At 36.9% G+C, this 24,095-nt stretch overlaps 1 protein-coding gene across 5 annotated transcripts in view; it reads right to left on the bottom strand.

Moving 5' to 3' along the window:
* The window catches only part of Cdh8 (cadherin 8), a 378,431-nt gene that overhangs the window by 139,410 nt on the left and 214,926 nt on the right, over positions 1–24,095 (bottom strand). For all 5 annotated transcript variants that reach the window (XM_052728105.1, XM_052728106.1, XM_052728108.1 and 2 more), the window contains exons 5-7: positions 20,526–20,693; positions 16,005–16,192; positions 11,954–12,207 (exon numbers count right to left, since the gene is read on the bottom strand). In XM_052728105.1, coding sequence (XP_052584065.1) covers positions 11,954–12,207; positions 16,005–16,192; positions 20,526–20,693 — 610 coding nt within the window. The remainder of the gene's footprint in view (positions 1–11,953; positions 12,208–16,004; positions 16,193–20,525; positions 20,694–24,095) is intronic.

The following is a 24,095-nucleotide window of genomic DNA, read 5'->3' as shown; positions in this document are numbered from 1 at the left end:
ACGTCTTTCACGATTTTGACCATTTCCTATCACATCATAAATGTTATTGTCATTTATTACTATTGTGTGACAGTCTTCCTGAGGAGTCCTATTAAATGTCTGTGCATAAAACCTAGGTAATTGAGGATGACAGACCAAATTAATGATACCACCAATGTCCAACTTGATAAGCTAATGAGTTATTATTGAATTACATATAGGAATATGGGTAAAGGGTTATTTACAGGAGCAGAAATGACTAAAAGACAGCTGCACCACTAAAATTCTGCCCCAGGATGGGTGAGAGCTCATGAAAGCTGAAAACCTCCAGCACGCTGCACAACTTGAAGAAAGCTCAACAAGTTGCCAAGTGAGTTTCTGAGTCTCATAGCTGCTTTGCCTCTTCTATACAGTTGAGCTGGCCTGTGCATTGTTTCTCAGCAGTCCTTACTGCATATATAACCATGGGGAGGAAGGAGTGTGAGGTAGCATAGTGCATCTTGTTATTTCCAGGGACTTCCAGAAATTTCTGAAGTTTTTATTTCGTGAGTTTAACAAATTTCTCTAGAAGATAGAATGTTTCACTTGACTTTAGAACTAATGTTTTAAGGAGGTTCTCTACAACATGGGATATTTTATCTTAGATGAAAGTACTATACAACAAGTATAAGGCTGATACCATCTGCAGATCATCACAAATCAGATTTATACCTAGAGACTTGTTAAAAGGCAGAGAAACAAGGGCAAGGCATCCCCTTTGGTTGCAGTCAGATGCCCTTAACAGAGTGGATCTAGTAGACTTTTTATAGAACAGGGAAACAGAAATTTTCCACTTTCAACATGTGAGCTCTCCTGAGATGATTCTATGTTTTTCTTCTACACCATAAGTCAAATCCGATTATCCTTCATCAACAGCAAGATTGGTTGGGCAGCGCACAGCTTCAAATTGGAAGGTAGAAATCTAATGAAAAATACTTTGTTGAAATGATGCCCAAAAATATCTCGATATCAGATAAGACCTCAGTATACCCTTGCCATGATATAGATAAAGTGGCTTATTCAGCCTTATGAGTAAAATGATGTAAAATACTGCCTACTCAGTTTCTTCAAGCACTGCTCTTTCTTTCAGAATATAAGCATTATTATCAAGTTTTGTTTCCTGAAGAGGACAGATACTTCCCCAATGACAAGATGTACAACATCTGTGTTTAAACTCTATCAACACTTGCTTTTTTGTTTATATCTCTAATAACTATTATTCTAGTCTCACCACACTATATCTCTCGTTTTAAAATATTTCATTAAGACATGCAAATCAATAGTTAATGATAGTCACCAGTCACTTTCACTACCCAATACCACAGTGATAGAATTCAGGCCATTTGATTTGTTATTTTGGTGTTAGCATCTGAGAATATCCATCAAATATATGTGTACTTATAGAAAGAAAACATGTGCTCCTAAATGTGGTAGCAGTCTGAGGACTTGAGCAGAGAGCTAGAATTGTGAATTTACGGAAAGATGCTAGTACCCTGGGAATCTATCTCATTAATGGAGCACTATCCTAGTGAATACATTGTGATGTCAGTGGTATGATATTCTATTCAATCAAAATATGAACAACTAAAATAGTCTCCAATGTGCTTATTCATTAAGAATGAGATATAGTCCAGAATTTCCCCTTAAAGGAATAATGTTGGTGCAGATACTATGAGGGATATGGCCAGAAATCCATTTCAAATAGTTCACTCTTTATAGTTTTCCTAGGTGTCAGAGAGATCTGTCCCAAGTCTAGCTGTTATTAGGTAAACAGTTACAGAGACCTTTTCAATTTTGCATGAGGAAGAATTCCTGTACTTGACAGTATTTATCTGAAATAGACCCACTAGGTTAAATGAAGTCTTTTTGCTTTTTTATTTTAATATTTTATTCTTGCATTTTTGGCTTCTGCCTCTTTCTTTTCATAAACTCTGAATCTAACATGTGTTATACCCCAGTGCTCATTTCCTGGACAGTCTAATCTATAACATATTAGTTACTAGGAATTAGAACATATTTAATTCTCAGGATTAATATGATAAAGCATCAATGAACTTTGAATGAATTCACCACTGTCTAAATGCTGAACACTTGTGAATAAAGACTAACAAACTATCCCAGTGTTTCTTGCTGAATACACACTCTATTACTAGTGAATGCATGCTAGAGTGTACTGAATGTTCTAGAGTGAGTGTACTCAATGAGAAATTTTGTTCATGCTTTTAGATTGAAAAATGCAACCAGAATCAGTGAAAATATCAAATCATAGAAAGAGAAGAGAGAAGAACCTGGTAAAGGTGGTAATCAGCCTCAGTTCCATAAAGCCGTTAGAATAGACATTACTGAGGTCAGGAGTAACATGAATCAGGAAGGAGGTCTTCAGGGTTTCAGTGTCGATCTGGGAAGAAAAGAAACTCTACTGTCCAAGCAGGTGCTTCCACAACATTTGCCAGCATTCTCCTTTCATAATTTGCATGGCAATTTCTCCATAACCACATGAAGGAGGGCAGCTCTAGCCCTAGGGAGAGACTTCAGTGGATAGAAGAATTGCCACACAAACATAAGGACTTGAAATCCAATACCCAGAAGTCATCTTAAAGTGAGTAGTGTTCCTGCTATGAGTTGAACAATGATGGCAAGAGAATCGCTGGAAACTTGTGGGCCATTTAGTCAGGTGTACCTAGCAGTGAATAGGAGAAATTTGTCTCAAGATGGAAGGTGAAGATCAACGACCAACATTTGAATGTTTTTTTCTTTTCTTTTGTTTTATTAAGATAAAGTGTCTCTCAGTATAGATCTGACTGTCCTGGAGCTCTCTGAGTAGACCAGGGTGGACTTGAAATCACAGAATCTGCCTGACTCTGCCTCCTGAGTGCTGACACACATGGTGTGTTCCTATTTCTGTATACATGCCATGACACACAGGTGGGACCCATGGATACTAGCAACCCAAGGCAATGCCAATTCCCATCATGGGAAGCTGTGTAACATAAGTTTCACAGAAATATTCTAGGAATCTTATCTGAAAAGTGTTTCTGAGGCAGAATAAAATCCTGAAGGGCCATAGCATTGGTTATTGAATGGAAACTGTGTGATGTCAACTCTCTGTGTTCTTAGTGAGGAAGTCAGTGAACTTCTTTAGAGTAGATGTTTCTGGCTTCATCATCCATACACTCTGCCATTGTAGCAATTAGATAAAATGAGAGTGACTTCATGCTAGTTCATGGGCTGACAACACAAAGATTTCATTTCCATCACTAATTCTTCTGCCTTTAATAGGCTTATTAACTATAAAATCAGGGATCATATCATCAAGTAAAAAGAAGACAGACAATTTGTTGTAACCAAGCATTGGTATATTTTTAATCATGGGTGGATCATAGAGGAGCTCGTGAACTCAAGTGTCCTCACGTCAGCATGGAACTTTGAGTATTCTGGATGCTCTACAGAGCTCAAAGGTGGCCCACACTTCATCTCCCCCCATTTTTAGAAAACACCTCACTCCTTATCAAACGAACTTAATGGGGGATCCTAGAGCAAAGAAAGTTGAGTTCAAACTGATCTGCCAACAGTCTCTGTGTTACTTAGAATACCCTAGGGAATGGCTGTCCTTGTAGAAAGGTAATGTGGTTTGATTTTTCAAATTTAGCAAGAGCAAATGCACTTTCATAGTATTAAAAAATGCTTTGTTCAACACTGGTCTGCCATCTCTCTCTGGAAAATTTACAGGAGGATACAATTTTGAGCTGACTGCAATTGAAGATGCTATTTAGAGCCATACATAATGAAATAAACCCCTTAGTTATGAATCAGTTATTATATTTCACTGAACTCCAACTGTTTCTTTCTCACTGCTTAATTTCATTCTCGCTTTTGTTATTATGCCTAAAGAAACTATTTTAGCATTTTTTTTGCATGCACTTTGAGAATCAAAAATTCCATCTACAAGTTTTCGGCTTCTGCCTCTAATTGCTTCACTGGTTGTTCTGGCTGCTTTAATAAATAATATTGTCTGCATTCTGCTAGTCCCTGTTTATTTATTATTTCTCTAAGGGGAAAAGTATCTGTTTGAAAGAGAGAGAGAGGGGGGGAAAAGAGATCAGAAAAAAATCAAAATACTAAACACAGTCCACTCTCCAAATTAGTACAAGGTTCTCTGAAAGGTGACATAGTTTTACATTAACCTCATTAAGCAGCTATGGTTGCGTCTACTCTGGTTTCTTAAAGAAACTATTCTTTACAGTTGACTCCAAGGCTCTATCGTCTGACTTTTTTATCATAGCAACATAGCTTGTATTAAAGGATAGCTAAGCTAACTATGGAGGGATTGGTTGTCCCGTGGTTATTCAGTCATACTTCTTATAATAGAACATGAATACAAGGCATGGGATGTATCTTTATGAGAAAAAACTTTCTGGAAACTGTGAGCTTAATCACTACAACAAGGAGAACAAACTGAAATGTGAATGGGTGACTGGATATAATTGTAAATGTAAATGAATGAATGAATGTGCATATATAATACCATGTGCTGAATTAGTTACAACCAGTTTAGTTAGGAATAGAAAGATTTTGGAATGATATTGAGAGAGTTTGTACTCTAAGTTGGGAAACAATGAAACTTCTGTTTGGAGAAATGAGTATAGACAGCAAATAAATCAAGTTTTAGTTATTTAAACACATTAGATTATTGTCACTATACCATTGTATATTCCAGGTAGGAATTAAAAGAATTGTGCAGCATCTATGGAAAACAGCATGGAATTTCCACAAAACATTAAAAATCAAACTGCAATATGATCTCATGGTCCCACTTCTGAGTATTTACCAGAAAGAAGTACGGTAAGCATCTCAAAGACATATAAGCATTCCCAAGTTCACTGAGACATTACTCATAACTTTCCACAAAGGAATCATATATGTATCTATGAATGATGTTAGATAACTATAATATATATATATATAATACAATGGAATATTATTCAGCCTGAAAGACATAGAGATACCAAAATATGTTTAAAAAAAGGGTAGCCTTTGGAGACAGTGCAGTAAAAGAAAAGGTAATAACAAAAGGAAAAGAGTGCATGGTTCACTTACATACAATATCTGAAATAATTAAACTCATTTAGAGAGGTGATAACAGTCATGGGGGAGCTGCTGATGAACAAGCATGGTTTTAGTTGCACAAGCCTGTGCTCACAGGTTACAGCACTGGGCTGAGCTCTTGACAATGTGATGAGTATATCCCCCCCTTACACACACACACACATACACACACACATACACACACACACACACACACACACACACACACACACACACACACACACACATACACACACTAAGGTGCATTATTGCAAGACTGAGGAGGAAATCAGCCAATGTAGACTATTATTCCAAATTAATTCGATGTCCTGTATAGTCAGAAATGCTTCTCTTTCAGCATCACTGGTGATGCTGGTGGTGAGGAGTGTTTGCATGAAAAGAGCTCATTAACAGTGAGCCTGGCAACCAAAAAGAGGTACAAAAATGCCATCGTACCGGGAGGAAAACAGCGAAGCACTGCTCTTGTGTTGAGTGGGCACTTATGTTCAGGAGAGGGATTAGGAGAACAGACTATGTGGCCACTGTGATCTGGTGTCAATCACCTATTGTCTTTCTAAGTGGTCATTGGTCTGACTTCTAATTTGAGCAGCCTGGGCAATCATATTCAAAGTGAATATTCTGAAAACAGCAGAAAGATATTGCTTTAAAAACAGCCTCTGTCCTCTGTTCACTTAAAAACCACAGTGACTCCCAGTATAGAGCTGAAATAAATTTATTGTAGGGGAATGGGCTACATGATCTTTGTATACAAGTGTCCACTTATTTTCAAAATTCACTGTATGCCAGGTATTTTTCATCTTACATGTAAATAATTCTCTACGTTTCACATCAGTTTTGTGAGTTTGTCACAAAATACGGCATCTTTAGCAAACATTAGTTGGTATCATTCGATTCACATTCAAGAATCTGAGATCCAGTTGGCCACTCCTGGACTTAGTGGTTAGTGGTAGTGGTTAGTGGTAGGAACCTCAGGTTTAGGTCCTGCACCCATAAAAATCTGATACACCCTTGTCATGTACATGCACCTCATTTTTTTTTCAAGTTTCAGCTTCCTTTCTGCAAAACTCAAATCTTACCATTTCTCAGTACTTTGAAATAAGACTAGATTCATCAAATACACTTCAGGTGGATTGCCCTATTCATCTCCCAGATCACACCATAGCTCCCAGGCAGCAGGGAAACACTCTAGAAAGTATCAACCGATGAGTGGGGCCATCCCACACAGACTCGACTTAACAACAGCTATTTTTCTGCTTCCGTTGTAGTCACACTAGTTTTGACGAAAAAAACCTTAGAAAATGAAGAATGAATTAAACTTGCAGTGCAGTGATCACAGATAAAGAGAGGAGCTGTGCCATACAGGTGGAGAAGGGACAGTTGAGTGCCAAAACAGCCCAGTGCAAGGATTTAGTCTAGAGTGTCTCTAGTGAACACTTCTCAGTCTGGCTAAGGCAGGCACCACCAGGAAGTAGGAGTGGAATTTTTAGGAGGTGAACCTTGTATAAGGAAGTTAAATTACATGGGTGGGCTTTTCTAGAGGATATTGAGACCATTGTCTCCTCAAATCTCTCTCTCTCTCTCTCTCTCTCTCTCTCTCTCTCTCTCTCTCTCTCTCTCTCTCTCTGTCTCTCTCTCTCTCTCTCTCTGTCTCTCTCTCTCTGACTGTCTCTGTATGTCTCTCTCTCTGTCTCTCTCTCTCTGTCTCTCTCTCTCTGTCTCTGTCTCTCTGTCTCTCTCTCTGTCTCTCTCTGTCTCTGTCTGTCTCTCTCTCTCTCTCTCTCTCTCTCTCTCTCTCTCTCTCTCTCATGCACTTTCTCTCTTTTGCTTCATAGCTGTTATATTATGAGCAGCCTCTTCAGCAACATGACCCCAACTTTGGTACATGGAATTGTCACAGGCTCAAAGCAGCATTGCCACATACCAGGAATCTGAACTTCTGAGACCGTGAGCCTCCAGCCCATCCTTCTATTAAGTTAATCACAGGTATTTTGCTACAGGGTTAGAAAGCTGATTGTCCAAGTTATTTTTCTCAGTGCTGTGACAAAATACTTGACAAAGGCAGCTTAATGAAGAGGGGATTTCCTGTGGCTCACAATCTGAGGTGCAGCACATCATGCCAGGGAAGGAAAGGCAGCAGCTGAGGCCACTGGTCCCCTTCCACCTCCAGTAAAGAAGCAGAGAGTGGAAAGAGCTGATGCTCAGTTAATTTCCCATATTTGATTGAGTTCAGGATCCCAGACCCTGGCAAGACACTGCTCATGGAAGGTAGGGTGGGCAGGAGGGTTTCTTCTCACCTCAGTTAAACCTTTCTGGAAAACCCTCTCCTAGACACACTTAGTGATACATTCCCGTGGTGATTCTAAAAGCATTCAAGTTGACAATGAGAATCATCCATCTGTTTGTGTGATACTTGGGAAGCTCATTGTCCTGTCCTCGTCACCTTTCTGTATTAAATGAGGATACTGATTAGACATACCATCTCAAGGTGTTATCGCAAGAAAGTAGCATATTCACACGGGCCTTAAGACATAGTGATCACATTAGTGACAATATTGCAATCATAAGCTTGAGAAAATTAAAATAAATGACATTATTTATATTCTTTGAAATATATCTTAACACAAACAAACAACAAAATGATAGAATAAGCCCCAAAACTACCATATCATTCTACATAGATCTAGCCATGTTTACTATAATTCTCTTCTCAACTAGCTCCTAGATATTTAATTTTCATTTAATTTTTAAAATGAGAGGCCTGAAGTGTCGGCTCAGTGGTGCAAAATACTCATTGCTCTTGCAGAGGACCTTAGTTTAGTTCCTGGTTCCCATGTGTTTGCTCCCAAGCATTTGTAATTCCTTCTCTAAGAGTTCCACTGTCCTCAGCGGACTTCAGGGCACACCACCCATACATGTGATGCCAGCGGACTTCAGGGCACACCACCCATACATGTGATGCCAGCGGACTTCAAGGCACACCACCCATACATGTGATGCCAGCGGACTTCAGGGCACACCACCCATACATGTGATGCCAGCGGACTTCAGGGCACACCACCCATACATGTGATGCACAAAGATACACACAGGCAAAAAACACAGACACGCAAAATAACTAAATTCATCTCTGAAAAAATAAATGCGTCATGGCTTACCCCTAATTAGATAGTAATGCTAATAGATGAAACATCTAATAAAGTGACTTCATTTGCTCAATGCCCTATGAGGAATATAGCATCATAGACGTTGAAGAAAGTGAGTTTGAGAACTCTAAGGCTGACAGCTATGCTGCAAAACAACAGTGATATGATTTTTGACTTAATCTGCCTGAGTTGAAAAACACCATCTTTAAATAAATTGTCAGAAATTAGTCTCCATTACTGAGCAACAACGTACGTAGCAGAGAAGAAAAAAGCAAACCCTTAATTAATGTTCCTGGAAGAAAGACAGTGTGATCATGGGTTTTAATGTATATCACTGTTCATTTTCCTCTGGACTGGAATATTGAGACATACAGATATGAACATATATCTAGATATAGGTATAAGTATTTCAAAATGCAAGATATTTCTATCTAGGATCTGTATTCAAAAATTAAATTGCACAGGAAGTCGATGAGCCAGCAAATGACTGCATCTTTTAACATAGCAGATGCCACAATGACTGACTACTTTTTGCAAGATGGCAAAGCAAATATTATTCTGAAAGATGGATACACTCTTGTCAGCGTATGAAATACAGTAGTTCTAAAGAGAAAATGATGTGTAGCTATCCATTGCCCAGAGACTCCCTGAGATGTCACAACCTCTAGATCTATTTTAAAAGGAAAAGATATTCTAAGCCCATCTGCTAGCTTCATAATGACCTATGCACTGACCTGGTTAGTTGGGAAATTTAGTTTTCTATTCAAATTAGCCATTTGTGTATAGACATAGGGAAGCTACTTTCTGTAAGCCAAGCGGCAGAGGAGGGTGGCAGAAATGGAGAGATGACACTGGAGGGGGAAAAAGCAGTGGTTCTTCCTTAAAGTGTCATCTCCTGGGGACAATCCACCTGCCAGGACTTTGTGGAGCCCACATACTCCCTGACATATCAGAGTCTCCCACACATTCTTTGAAACAGTACCTGTGTCTTCTTGGTATGGGACTAGAGACATGTAGGAACCTGCACTTGCCTGGCATATATCAGAAGCACTGATATGTCTATGTCACCAAAGCACAATTGATCTGTCCATCTCTTCCCAGTACCTCCCTTTAGCTGGACTTAACAATGGCCTGTTTTGAAGCTAGATAGTTGCTGCTGAAGAATCCCCAGGTTCCTACACACACACCTTTCTAAATAGTGACAATAATAGATATGGCTATAATCAGTTACAGTGAGAATTGCGGCTTGACTCCCTGGGAACTGAAATTACTTCAATAAAACTGGTTTTCCTCAAGAATAAAGGAGAGATTATAAGATGTATAGAAGCAACATGAGGGGTAGTGACTCTGGTTTATGCCTAGTTCTGTGATTGAATTGTTTCTTTTGTTTTGAGTTACAAAGCTTCTCAAACCTCATCCCTGATAAAGAACATGCCATTCTATAATAATAGCATTGTCATTGGTGTGATGAATACTGAACTTGGAATATATATGTGTGTGTGTGTGTGTGGTGTGATGATGATGATAATGTGTGTATCCCTTGTTATGTATTACATATAATACATGATGTATACATATATAAGTATTTGTGTGTGTGTGTGACAATAATGTGTGTATCCCTTATTTTTTAGGGAATCATGATTTAATATATTCCTGAGAACTTATGTGTTGTTTGCTTAAAGCAGTAGAAATGTCATCAAACCAAGGTTTGAGATTATTCTCATAATTGGACTTCAGTTGCACCCATCTGGTTTAGTACCTTCAGATTCTGTCTTATGCTTGGAGTTGTGGGAAAAGTAAGGATGCTTTCTGACAGAGAACATGAAAGAGGCATGCAAGTAAGTTCGCCTATTCATACAACTGTGCTCATTCATGTTAAATCCCACTGTCAAGCCACTGCACAACTATTTTTTGGATGCCTATGCAAATTTATCTGTTTCTGGATTCTTCCCACCCTTACATTTCACACTGGACTTTCTCACAGATATAATACTTTCAAACAGATGAAGGATATTCTGCATGTCTATAGTTTATTATTTGCATTCTGAGATGAGAATGGCCACCTGGCCATTAGTCAAACCCTCACATGGAGGGCTACCTTCTTAGTGGTTTTGTCTTCTCCAGAATGCTTTCTTTATATTATCTTCATGGGAGTGTCCTTTCACTGTCCCAAATTTAAAAATAAATTGTATTTTATTAAGAACTGTGATTAATGTGAAAATAATTCCCATTTTGTCCCAATCTTCTGTTGTTTGAGGCATTTACTCTCCTGAAGAATTTCACCTCTATCTCCCACCCTCAAGTAATGAGAACTTAATGTATTTTAAGTTTGTAAATAGATGTTAATGAAAAATAATATACTAAGTAAGTATTAATTTTGGCTTTTTACAACTTTTATGTGCAAGTTTCTATTTACATTGTTTCCACCCCTCTTGCTCATGTTCTAACTCCTTTTGTTTTTTCAAAAGCATAGATGTACTATATTTTTTTCAGGTGCACAGTAGCTGAAACACATGGAAAGTCTACTACATAAGCATATAATGGCAACATGGGGAAGCAACTATTAAACTAGTATCTAAAAATAAAATAGTACTATAAATTGTAAGGTGTAAATAATAAAAAGCTCTAGAAAATATACTTTTCTAGAGATTTTCTGAAGAATAAATGCAAAGATGCCAATCCTAGATATTTGTAGCTTATAAATTGAAAATGTTTAGTATTTTCATACCCTCCCTCTCACATACACACTCACACACATCCTCTGACACACACTCATTCACTCTCACACAATCTCTCTCTCTCTCTCTCTCTCTCTCTCTCTCTCTCTCTCTCTCTCTCTCTCTCTCACACACACACACACACACACACACACACACACACACACACACACACACTTGACAATACTTGAAATCCACTCTCAAACACATTATTAGCCAACACTTCAACCTTGGCAACCAGCACATAAGATAATAGATGCTTAGAGTGATTTCAGCTTAAGTATCTACACTGTCATTTGTTGACTTCTAAGAAAGAAAAGATGTCTACAAATAAATATAAAAGAACAGAATTGAAACTCATTTTAAAGCAAAAATAATAATTTGAAGAAATGATTATGTTTTCATCCTTTGGAAAAATATCTATGCAAGAAAATTCTGAACATGAGGTATTTTTAAATGACACAGAAATATTTTTTTCCATAAAAGAAACCAGTCCAGATGCTGACTTATCAGAAACACTCACAAACTGAGAAGAAGGTAATTTCAAACCCACATTCAGAAACAAGATAGGGACTTCTAAATGTGGTGACATGGAGGTCTCATACCTCTGAATTCTAATATATAATTCACTATATCTGTCAGAAAAGACAAAATACAACTGGCAATGCTCATGCAATACTAAAAAATAATAAAGCATAAAATGAAAAAGATCCATCCCAAAGTGCTATAAAATGCTTGCAATTTTGCATCTCCATCTAGCTTTCTCAAGAGCAGGAATAACTTGGTTTATTTTGAAATTTCTGTTTCTAGGCATTGTCTGTAGCTCTGAGTAGATAAATATATGAATGTACACACATCCATACAATGAGAGAGAATAAAGAGATGGAAAGCCCTTCATCACAGAACAGTTCCATAGGCTCTTTCTCTTGTCCTATGAAGCAGCAAATACTACACTTAAAAGAGAAATACCTGATTGGACTAGAAGTGATATCAGGGTCACGTGCTGTCACTTGGCCAATCACAGAGTTCAAAGCAGCATTTTCATGAACTTCAAGGAGGTAAGTTGGTGAAGAGAAGACTGGGGGCTCATCAGCATCCTCCACAACAATTTTGACTGTTGCTGTATCCTTAAAGGGTCCCCTGCCACTGAAACGTGGGTCGATGTGGATATTGGCTGCCTCCACCTTCAGTGTATAGGATTTTTTGGTCTCGAAGTCCAGAGGCTGTTAAAAAATGACAAAGATGAATGCTTCTCTCTAAACCATAGCAGCAAGAACAAATGAGTATAATGTGGATGGATGGAAGTTATTCTCATTTAAGCCAGTTTGTGACTCTTAATGGGATCCATTCCCAAAGATTCAACCTGTAAATTTTGCAGGCATTTATTGATACTTGTTTATTATACAAGCTCCGCAAGCCTAATCTATTGTTCTGTTTTGTTTTGCTCATTTCACTTAGAATTCACAGAATATTCACAGTCATGAATTGTAACATCAAATTTTCACTTCACAGTCATAATAAAATTTTACTGTCGATGACATGACTAGCATTCTAATCATCTGGTTAACCAGGTTTCTGCTGGTGGCAGATAAGGCAGTATTGAAAACAGTCTCTATCTGGGAACAATATTTTATCATTTCTGCAACAGCGTGTGAAATGGAAAGACTAGAAATGATCATTGTTTAGTCTAAGGAGACGTTACAAAGCATGATTTAGCACTAATCCTAACAAAGAGTATTTCATATCATTTCCAAAACATTTCTACTCTTACTGATTATGTGGCTGAAATGGGGCCTATTGCTTTTGGGGACATTGTTAGGTCTCTGTCAAAAGTACTGTGCTATGGATCAGGTAAACATATAAAGAGATATGATTTCATAAGCAGAGCTATTTTGGTTCATATTTAGAAAAACCAAGTGTGAAGCCAGATAAACTGACACAACTAGGTCTGACTTTGCCTCACATTTACTACGTAAAAACTGAAATTACATCATTGCTCTATCATTGATGATATTTCTGAAAGAGTCATCATTCCTTAACAGTCCAAAAGACTTTGTCAATGATGGGTGTAAACCGAGTGATGTAAGAGGATACATTCCCTTACATACATTAGAGCCAATCTGTAGCAGAACCCATCTAGGCAAATTCTTGGCAACTTATAATACTCCAGATTTTAAGAAGGCAAGTCTGACAAGATTCAAGAAGATAGTTTATATATGTATTGCAATTTCTCAGAAGAAACAGAACTTTAAATCTGCAATGCAAATTTTTAGAAAATAGAAAACTGGAACAAAAACTATCATCAGCGAAGTCTTACAGAGCACTTGTGCAAGATTAAATATATATTCTTATTTCAAACATCCAAGTTGATTTTTATATTTGAATTCAGATGTGATTTACTTAGTTCTCCTCCCTGATATTTTTGGGTAAACAGTGCAAATACACTTCCCTGTTGATTCTGAAATAACAATGTGTCTGTGTATAGTTTGGAAGAGATGATTTAGAATGGTATGAGAATATTCAAAACCTGCAAATCACCCATTCTCTCTTGCCATTCCATGCACTTTACAAAATCAGTTAAAAATGTGCTCTGTGTTAATAGTATTGTTAATTGACAAGTAGTAATTGTGTATATTTTAAGGTGCAATAATACACAAATACACAAAGCAAGGACTTGATCAAGTCAATTGATGTATCCATCATCACACCATCTTATCAGTTTGGGTGGATATTAAGACTCTATTCTTCTAGAAGTGCTGTGGCCATCACACTGCACAAAATACCACTAAATATTGTCTAGTTTTGTAGTTTTGGACCCTTGGATCAACATCTTTCCTTTCTCTTCACTTCATCTTTTCACAGCCTCCAGTCTCAGATAACTCTAGGCATTCTCCACATAGTTTCTAGTCTTTTTCATAGAAGACATTCAAGGAACAGTCTGCCTAAATAGGTAAATAGGTACCCTGTACCTCACTCCATTTTTTTTGGTTCACTAAAAAACAAAACCAGGCAGTTCTCCAAGATGATTCTGCTTTTTTTTTTCTTTGTCTGTATTTTTCAGCCTAGCTTAACTATAAAGTGTCCAAAAACACTCTCATGTCCTTAGGACTTTATCCGTTAAAAAAACAGTGGCACATGAGCCTATAGAAATTTGACCCATCATACACTTTACTCTAAAATCGCCTTATGGTTTTCATGTCACAAAGTACATGGCATATGCCTCCAAGTTTATAAATATTAGTGGACAGAATCACAATGAATGGATCATTGTTTCAGTTTATAAAAGGACCTGAGAGGAACAAAGGATACCAGTTAATAAAAATAATAAAAATGAAAGTAGGATTTTTTTTTTAGGCAAGGAAAATGTGGTTCTGAGTTATTCAGTAACTGACTTAAACATAATTATACAGCACTCTATTAGAAATACAGGCTTTTAAATATTTTTCAACTATTAGTTCAAAACTCTGAACTTGGATCTCAGCATAAGAATAGTGTTGCTCACTGACGAATTAAAATAAATATAGTCATTTGTCCCCAACATTGATTGTAATAAGTTTTAAACAAAATATATATCCAGAATATTCCAGGTTTCTGTTGATGATTCTCTTCAAGAAGGATTTTAAGAGCACAACCACCCATTTCACATACATTTTTGAGGTCCCAGAGATAGAAAACAATGATCTTACTCATGATAAACAAGCACACTTCCACTGAAATGTATCTGAAGTAGAACATTGTCTTCATGTCACATGATAGAATTGCATATGGGGGGAGGAGGTAGGAGAGGGGGATTTGTGGTTGGTGTGTAAAATGAATAGAAAATTTTATAATAATAAAAAAACAACCCCCCAAAAAAGAATTGCATAACAGACTTAATGCTGTTCAATTAATGCTTAAAACAGCAGAGAAAAAATTAATGATTCCCAATAATGTGCCCCGTCATGTTTTTTCTTATTCCTAATTTAGAAAAACTGTTTAAAATATCATGTGCAACAAAGATGCCAAGAATAATATTGAAGAAAGTACATTGTCATCCCTACGATGGACCTCTCTTTACACAAGTGAAACTTGGTAGTGGCACAACATGAGCTCATTGTTGCATGCTTCTTGTGACGGAAGAGTTCATGATGAAGAACACAAATTGAAAAACACACAGAATCATTCACATCTAACACCAAAACAAAATGAAAACAAGAATAAAACACAGTTCACTGGCCAAAATGTTTCAAATCTTCATTTCTTAATTTTTTTTCCAGAAATTTATCTTCTGGTTCTAATGGCCTCATCTCTAGAACAAAGAAACCATGAGACTTATTTTGAATAAAGCTTGGACTTTTGACACATGGTTTAAAATAACCATAGTAGGAGAGTTGGTCTCCTTCCTGAGCCTCAGAACTCCATAGGATGCCTGGTTCTGAGCATCATGCTTGTCTCTGAGTTCCTTTGTAAGCAAGTTTTCAATAAGGACTTGGGGAAACATCAACGCATTTGGGAGGGACATTTCAAGAAACAGGGGAGCAGAAATAGGAGAGTTACATTGGGAAAGCCTAGAAACTATTGAACTAGTTGCTTCTGGGGCACAATTGAGATGTGGTCCCACTGAGAATCCATTAAAACTGTACGTAATTGTATCCTGGAGTAGTTTCACCAGCCAGTAATAACTGTCCATCCATTTTGCTCTCAATTGGTTGAAGGTTACTTGGCTTCAGTGCCCTGTATAAAGACTGAGTGACTTCTTTGCCTTAAGGAAAAATCACTGAATCATAAATGTAGAGAAAAGTAATAGGAGGCTAGCTACATCCTGGTAACTGTTTACCAGAGGGACATCTAAAATGTGATGTGGTCCCAAGAGACTGGTGATGCTCAACAGTGCTGTTCTGCATACTTTCTCATCTCATTTTCAAAGTTAAATCTAAGTAACTACCATATCTGGGTTCTGCCTGTCTACTCAGCTCTCAGAGATTTCAAGCCAAGTTTCTAGGAGATATTTAAAAACTGAAGAAAATACTCCTCAGCTTACCTTTCTCAGTCTTATAACACCATCCTGTGCCTGGGCGTCAGAAGTGATTTCAAATAGTGCTGTTCCATCTCCATCAATGATATCATAGGATGACTGTGCATTTTCACCAATATCCTGATCATTAGCTTTAACTCTTCCTATTGCAGTGCCGAGAACCACATCCTCTGGTACTGAGAAGTGATACAAACCTTTACAAAGAGGAGAAACACTGGGTAGTACATAAACACTATCCACTCACCGAGTGATTCATTTAGCAAAATTGATTGGACATTTCCTACCTTCAGGATTTGCCTAGAGATGCTACCCAGACAGCGGTATATCTATTCTATGGAAAGCACAGTCATTGAAACAAGTGTGAAACAAGTATTTCTAAGAAGGAGTGAACCCTCTTCAACACTCTTCAGAGACAGAAAACATACTGATTCAACCATAAATTTACCAAGTATTTATTTGTAGTAACCACATCAGAATATTAGTGAGTCTATGTGAATTTCCTTTCCTATTGACTGTATAATTACATTGCCTGCCTGTGGGAATATTCATTGTTGCCCCACATAAAATATTAAGCTAATTTCACCATAGAGAGCTGCAATGTGTAACACATTGAAAATCACTTTTGAACTTACTTTTCTATTTGCTAACTTGTAGACTATTTTTGATAAAATCCGATTACAAAACTTCTGCCATGGCCTGCAGCAAGCTGTCCAGATACATGAAATACTCCTCTTGTCACTAAATTCTTCATTGCTCTAAAGACTAAAATCCTACCTTTAAAACTCCCTGGGTAAAAATACAATTACAGTATGTTTTCATTCTCCTATTGGGGAAAGTAAAGCATGTCTAATCAGTAGCCTTTGTCCTATTTTTATTCCAGTTTCTTGGTTGAGATGTTGTTTGCAGTCATGTTCATTGGTATAGCGGAAACTGGTGGTACTCGACCACTCTCCCTGGCCATTAACACATTACTGCTCACCTGCCCTACATATGTCTATTCCTTCTTGTATTTCTTTGCCTCGGGGCTCTATCCTGCCTTCAGATTCCATTTCATCCATTGCGTGTCAGGCTGGAAGAACTGCTCCAGCATTGATTCGTCCCACAGAAGCAGTTATCAAAGACTCACAGGAGTTAGTTTATGAAATACTAGACTCCACCCTTCTCTGAAGGGATAACTTTGAGTTATTGCCAATTTTGTTTAAAATGTTTCCATCAGTTCAGACTTTTCTCGGTAGGATAAAGGTACACTAATCCACAGCGGCAAGTGTTTGGGTCGTACACACAGCTGGCTTTCTAACCTGCCTGTTCTCACTTCCCCACTGAGCTCCTTGGGGAAGTTAAATTACTTATAGACAGGTCGCTGTCTCAGAGCCTGTTTCATGCAAACCCAACCTCAGGAAGACTGAGTCCTATTGCAATCATAACAAGGAGGAAACAACTGTTCAATGAGCAACAAGCCCAAAGGAAAAGGTAAATCTGTAGAACGTTACCTAATTACAGTTTAAACTCAAATGCTGAAACCCTGAATAACCATGGTTTGCATTATCCAATAGAATTGAAGACTAGTTAATTTGATTAGTAAAGTTCCTTAAGCTCCTTTCCTTAATGATGAAGTAAAACTCTCTTGAATTGTAATGTTATGGGACTGAAGAATAAAACCATTTTGCAAGTGGTTTTACCATAAGGTGAGCAAAGAAAATCATTATATCTAACACATGCTGCCAAATTCTCTCAAGGTTTGTATTTCATGTGAATTTGGAGAATATCCCTCTGGTATGCTTATTAGTAAATAGCCAGTGAGTGGACTTCACCTTACTGCCAATCCTATACCAGGAATTTGTGAAAAGCTAAGCAAATGGAACATTCCTTTAGCCACTGCCATTCTGTGTATCAGGATTTTTCTTTAGGACCACCAACCAGCTCCCAAATCATGACACAGAGACTATTTTTTGTTACAAATGCCCTACCTCAGCTTAGGCATGTTTCTGGCTATCTCTTTTAACTTGAATTAACCTGTTTCTCTTTATCTACCTTGTGTTTCAGGGCTTATTACTTCTTACCTCTGTATATCTTACTTTCCCTGCTTCTGTACATCTGGCTGCCCAGTGTATGCCTGGCTTTTGCCCTGGGGCATGTCCCTAGTTGTCTCCCCCTCCTTCCCTCATTCTTCCAGTTCTCCTTTTTATTCCCTCTCCTACCTAGCTGTTGGCCATTCCATTCAGCTCTTTATTAGAACTATAAGGTGCCTTATGCAGGCAAGGTGAAACAGATACAACACATCTTTACATAATTAAATACACATCCTTACATCATTAAACAAAATATCATAAACAAGTGTAACACATATTTGCCTAGTTAAAATGCTATTCCACAACAGTTCTGTGTGTTCTTGTTATCTCCATCAGGGTAATCATAGTTAATAATTATTACCTCCACAAAAGGAAATACATTAGAAACTCACTTATCACTGTTGAATTGAAATAATCATTTTTCTGCAAAAGATGAGCTGCATATGACTGAGTGAACCACAAAGTAGCAGAAAGCAAAATAATGATAGGATGAATTATTCCAATAATTTTTCTTAAAAGGGTCATAATTCACAGAGGGGCAGAAATAAAAGTTGTATAATTCTATATGAAAATATATCTCTACACTTACTGCCTTGGCACTTTTTATGAATGAATTCTCAATTACTCATCAAATGTTTGATTTTAAAGCTCCACCCATCTCCTCTACTCTCTCCTCTCATTTCCTAGTTTCTCTCTTTCTTTTCATAAAAGAGTTTTCAATTGGTCTTTCCTAAGCCAGCAGAAAGCTCTACCAAATACTTAGCTACTGATATCAGTAATATGATAAGTTGTCTTCTTAAAATCATAAGGTGATTCATCCTTAGGCTTACATAATAAACACTGAAGAACTTGCAGGCCCTATGCTTTATTCTACTTACATCTCTACCATCTTTGCATACCATGACTCCTAACACCTTTGAAGTAAAAGTCTGTAAACTTCTTCTTGATGGACTGTAATGTGGTGAAGGCACAGGTCCTTATCTCTCTCTCTCTCTCTCTCTCTCTCTCTCTCTCTCTCTCTCTCTCTCTCTCTCTCTCTCTCTCTCTCTCTTATTTCTCTTTAACAGAGTCAATCAGTTCACTTACAAATTAAGATATTTTAATGACTTCATAATGATCTTACACTAAACATCATGGTTCTTTTTTTTTTTGGTTTTTCAAGACAGGGTTTCTCTGTGTAGCTTTGCACCTTTCCTGGAACTCACTTAGTAGCCCAGGCTGGTCTCGAACTCAGAGAGATCCACCTGGCTCTGACTCCCGAGTGCTGGGATTAAAGGCGTGCGCCACCACTGCCCAGCAACATCATGGTTCTTAACATGGTGTACTAATTCAGTCCCAACTCATTTGTCTGTAGCCTCATTTTTAGTGCCTTTCAGCAAACTTAACTCCCCAGTCTCCTGGGTTTCAATGGCAGAAAAATATTTTATCATTTTTATATCGTATGTATTTAAGGGGAACAAAAATTTCCTGTATCTACACAATCACACAAATACACACACAAATTGAGGGCAATACTAGTTACAGTACCCCAAAATAGAAATAAGTGATGAACCCATTGATGGAAGATTAGATAAGGAAGTAGCAGTGTGTACGACTATAACATCAGTGTATATTTTCAGCCTTAAAAATGAGTGTCTTTTCAGTGACAACATGGCTGAGCAGAGAAGACATTAATTTAAATCAAATAAACTAGACAAAAAAATCCATCTAATTTTACTTCTATTCAGAATATTTAAAAGTGAATATGTATATGTAAAGACACAAACATACTATTATTGATATATGTATTTGTAACCATAGATTTTTAGCACTGATGTTTATTTTTCTCTCCTTTGGCTTATTGATTTCATCCTATTCCATGTAATTATATGCATGCTTTATTTCTCGATTCAAGAGTCCTCCTGTCATGTTTGTAAGACTTCGTTGAAACATTACTCCATATCATATTTCTTGGATGCATGCTTATAAGAAGTGTTTTATGAAAGGATGAAGATGTATGTAGATTATGGTCATCTCGCTGGACCACTGGCATTGGCTGCCTGGAATTCTGTTGAGGTTGCTGAAGCTCAGCAGATCCTCAGCAGGATGGAGTCAATGGTTACTGATATCGCACCTGGTGGCAGGAAAGAGGATGTCTGTTTGGAAGCAGTTTTAATGTATAGTTTGTCCCCTATTACAGATTTTACTTATTTATTACAACAATGGGTTAATAATGGATCAATACCAGGGATTAATTTTTCATCATTAACTCAAATTCTTTCTGATTCTATTATCTACCATGCTCATGATATTTGAGGTTTTTTCAATGTCCTTAAAATTATAAAAATGGAGGTAAATGTGCATCATCTTGGCATGCTTTGCTAGTAAGCAGTCTATAGCTGTTATCAGGTTTTGTAATGCTGAGGAAAATTTTACTAAAAATGTGTATGATTTGCAGGTAGTTCAGGAAATCACTTACTCTGTGCAAATTTTGGAGGATTGTCATTAACATCAGTAAGGGTCACTGTAAGTGTTGTGGTTCCAGACAGACCTCCAGAGTGTCCTCCCATATCTTTGGCTTGGATTACGACCAGGTACTCCTCCTTGGCTTCTCGGTCCATATTTGGAAGGGCAGTCTTTATAATAGCTGAGAGAAAGAGATGGAAGAATGGGCTTCAATAGAGCATTCATTAAGCAATGAATATGTCACGTACATAAACACAGATATGCAGACACACTTATGCATACATCAAGTGCCTATTCAAGAAGATTTCCTTTTCTGTTGGTATTAAACTGGTATATATGTGTAATATTTATGTTGAGTCTGAATGTAGTCATAGGCATTCATAGATAGCCTGTAAAAACACCTATTGTGAGGCATTAAGAGAATTTGTAAATACATACTTTAGAAAACAAACTGCCTATTAAATTAAAGTATAAATCCCAGCACAGATTCATTTTAGCAAGAAAACCCTGGAAGTGAAACAATCCTTCAATTTATCACACACCCCAATTCCCTTAGAAGATGAGTAAATCAACAAACAGCTTGGAGGCTCTAAGGTCAAAGATAAATTATTCTTTGGCTCACAAGTACATTAAGAAGGTGAACAAAATAAATGAATTAGTGGAATCACCTCAGACAAATACAACAACAGTCAGAAGTAAAACATACATATGTTTAAATTCTACTGTCGTGCTATTCATATACACTTTCATTTGACAGTTTAGTCGTATAATTTCCTCTACTATAAAAGTAATAACACTATTAGAAAACTAGAAAGATGCAGAGAAGATAATAACAAGGAGCAGAAAAACATCACTGCTATGTTCTTTGTGCAGTTTCTTCTGATACATTTTTTAAAGTTTAATTAGATATGTGTAATAACTAAGATATACTAAAATTACAATTTTAATATATTGTTAAATATTTTAAAATTTGTTTATATGTCTCTGACATTATTTTGAAAGCTCTTTACATAGTTCTCTATCTACTCACACGCCTTTCTTCACTGATAAATATTGCACATGTTGTGGTCTAATTTCAAGTTCATTATCCATTTAGTATTTATGTGTGTATGTGCTTATAAACATACAACCACAAGTGCAAATGGAATAGTAGTATTTTCTCATACTTCATTATTTCCCACAGTGAATGTCATTTAGGAGTTTTGTATTTTGTAAGTATGTAGTGACTAATCGCATTGATCCTTACAGGTACATAGGTTTTCATCATATGAATTTACCACAAGTTTAAAATTCTCATGGTGACACATATCCAATCTATTTAGTTCTCTCACCTTTCCAGCACCCAATAGTTGTGTTATGACCTTGCTACCTGCATCTTTTGTTCTTTTCTCCTTCTTCTCCTTTGTCCTTCACCTTCTGTTTCTTCAGCTGTTTGTTGTTTTTCACTGATAGGAATATCCAAGATCTCATGCCTTCTAGTCAAGTACTACTACTGAGCTCTATCCCCAGCTCAGTAGTATGCTTTTATGTTTCCTATTCATTTATTTAAGTATGTGTCAAAGGAATCCCTTCTGCTTTTAAGTTCCCACAATGAAATAGTTCTATTGAGTGGTTGCATGTTAAAGTGAGGTTGTAAGTAAAAAAAAAAAAATCTATCCTAACTAAAAAATCATTTCACCCCCTATTTCTAGCATCATAACACCATAAATGCAAGTCATCTCCATCCCTCACTTTCAACCCCCAAACACAATAAGTGGTTATCATTCCACCCTCACTTTCACACTCATAACTTAATGAATATAGATCAGTCCTACTCTTGATTCCAATCCAACAACAACACGATATTCAATTCAAATTGCTGATAATGTTCTTTGTTTATCAAATCTGAAACTGCACTTCCAATTTTCTTTTAGAACTAACAGTTTTAATTAAATTGTTTGTGAAGGGCTTCCAAAGAGTTCGGATCTTTGAATAACTTGGGTAGCATCAGAGGTGTGAAAGCATCAAGAGAAATAGGACTCAGGCAAGCACTAAACAGAAGAGGTATGAGTTCTTATCGCATCAACGGTCATTGACAACACTTTTGCGTCAAGGCCACCCATAAAGTCAGTAGTTGGTTGAATTACGCTGTTTGGTTAGAAATAGTTGCCATTACATAATGATATATTTCAAGAAAATTGCTTATTACAGTATTTGACCATGTGGAATACAACTGAAAGATCACACATCTATTGTTAAAACACAAACAAAAATGTAAATGGAAGACCATAACCATCATTCAGATTTAGGTAAGCCACTATTGTGAAGAAAAATAATCAAGAAAAGCCACAGAATAATCAAACCCCATCATGAGCATTTTGGTATACTCTGCTGTAGATATGCATTACCATAATTTGGAATATGCTTACTGTTTATGGGCCCATTTTCAGTCAGAAGCTTTAGAAGCTTCTTGATTCACATAATATTAAAAAAGAATGTTTATAAAATTTAGGCATCACTATTATGAACAGTCATCTGGTACATTAAAGACTGCATTTGAGGATTTCAATTTGACATAGTGTTTTTAATAATCGTAAGGTTTTGATATAGTGCCTCCAAAAAGATAGTAAAAATTTTCAAAAAATTGGTGGGTTCAGGTCTCTACATAGAACCTCTCATGTTATTTGAATAGGTGAATTTTTTTCAACTATCTCAGAATAATGGCAGCTTAAAATTTACTAAGCTCATCCTTTTTGTATGTCATTAGAATAAAGGTAATATCTCATAGAGACTGGAATTAAAACAGTTTTTGTATAAGTAGAAAATATGCCTTGGTTAATGCTGTAAGGGTCTATTATCACAACAGGAGCAACCAATCAATATGGAAGGGATTCTTATAAAATTAAGCAAGAGCCATGTCATAGGCCTGTATCAATTATACAGTTGTGTTTGCCTCCTACAATGAAACCTATGTTCCATACTTCCTAAGGTGTGTCCATATTGACATGCTAATTGTTTCTGTGAATATTCTCTTTAATTGAAGGAAAACACATCAAGCTTCTTATCTTATTCTCAGTCTTACTAAGTTTTTGCCCATGAAAAATAGTTTTGAAACACATCACAATTCACTGTTCCACCTTGTCAAGTGGCGATAATACCAAGCCTTTCATGGCAGGAATTCTAAGACTCATAATTCTAAGACACATACACCAAAGTTCTGGGAACACGATGGATCCCATATTTTTCCCTCCCCCTTTCTCTTTGCCCTACCTGACTGTATTTAACACTTGTCTTGATGGTAGAGTTCTGAGTATTCTCCAGCTGTTCCTCAGTTCTACTATATACACTCCATGCTTACTCTCAGTAATAAACAATGATGTTAATGCTTTGCTCAAGCAAATCTACTACTTTCTGATTTTCTGCAAGATTCCACCATTGACGATCATTTTAGAAGGTAGTAAGAGTGAAAAAGGGTGATATCCAGACTGCACAAGAACCTTCAGCACATTCATGGCCACTCCATTTTTTTTTTTAATTTGTATGTATTGCTATAGCAAACCTCTGTCTAATATCTCATTGTCTGTCTTACTCCCTCAAGGATAAG

The sequence above is a fragment of the Peromyscus californicus genome, unplaced genomic scaffold (genome assembly GCF_007827085.1).
Source record: "Peromyscus californicus insignis strain IS unplaced genomic scaffold, ASM782708v3 Scaffold_8__1_contigs__length_139910024, whole genome shotgun sequence".
NCBI lineage: Eukaryota > Metazoa > Chordata > Mammalia > Rodentia > Cricetidae > Peromyscus > Peromyscus californicus.
This window is presented reverse-complemented; position numbering and strand designations above follow the sequence as displayed.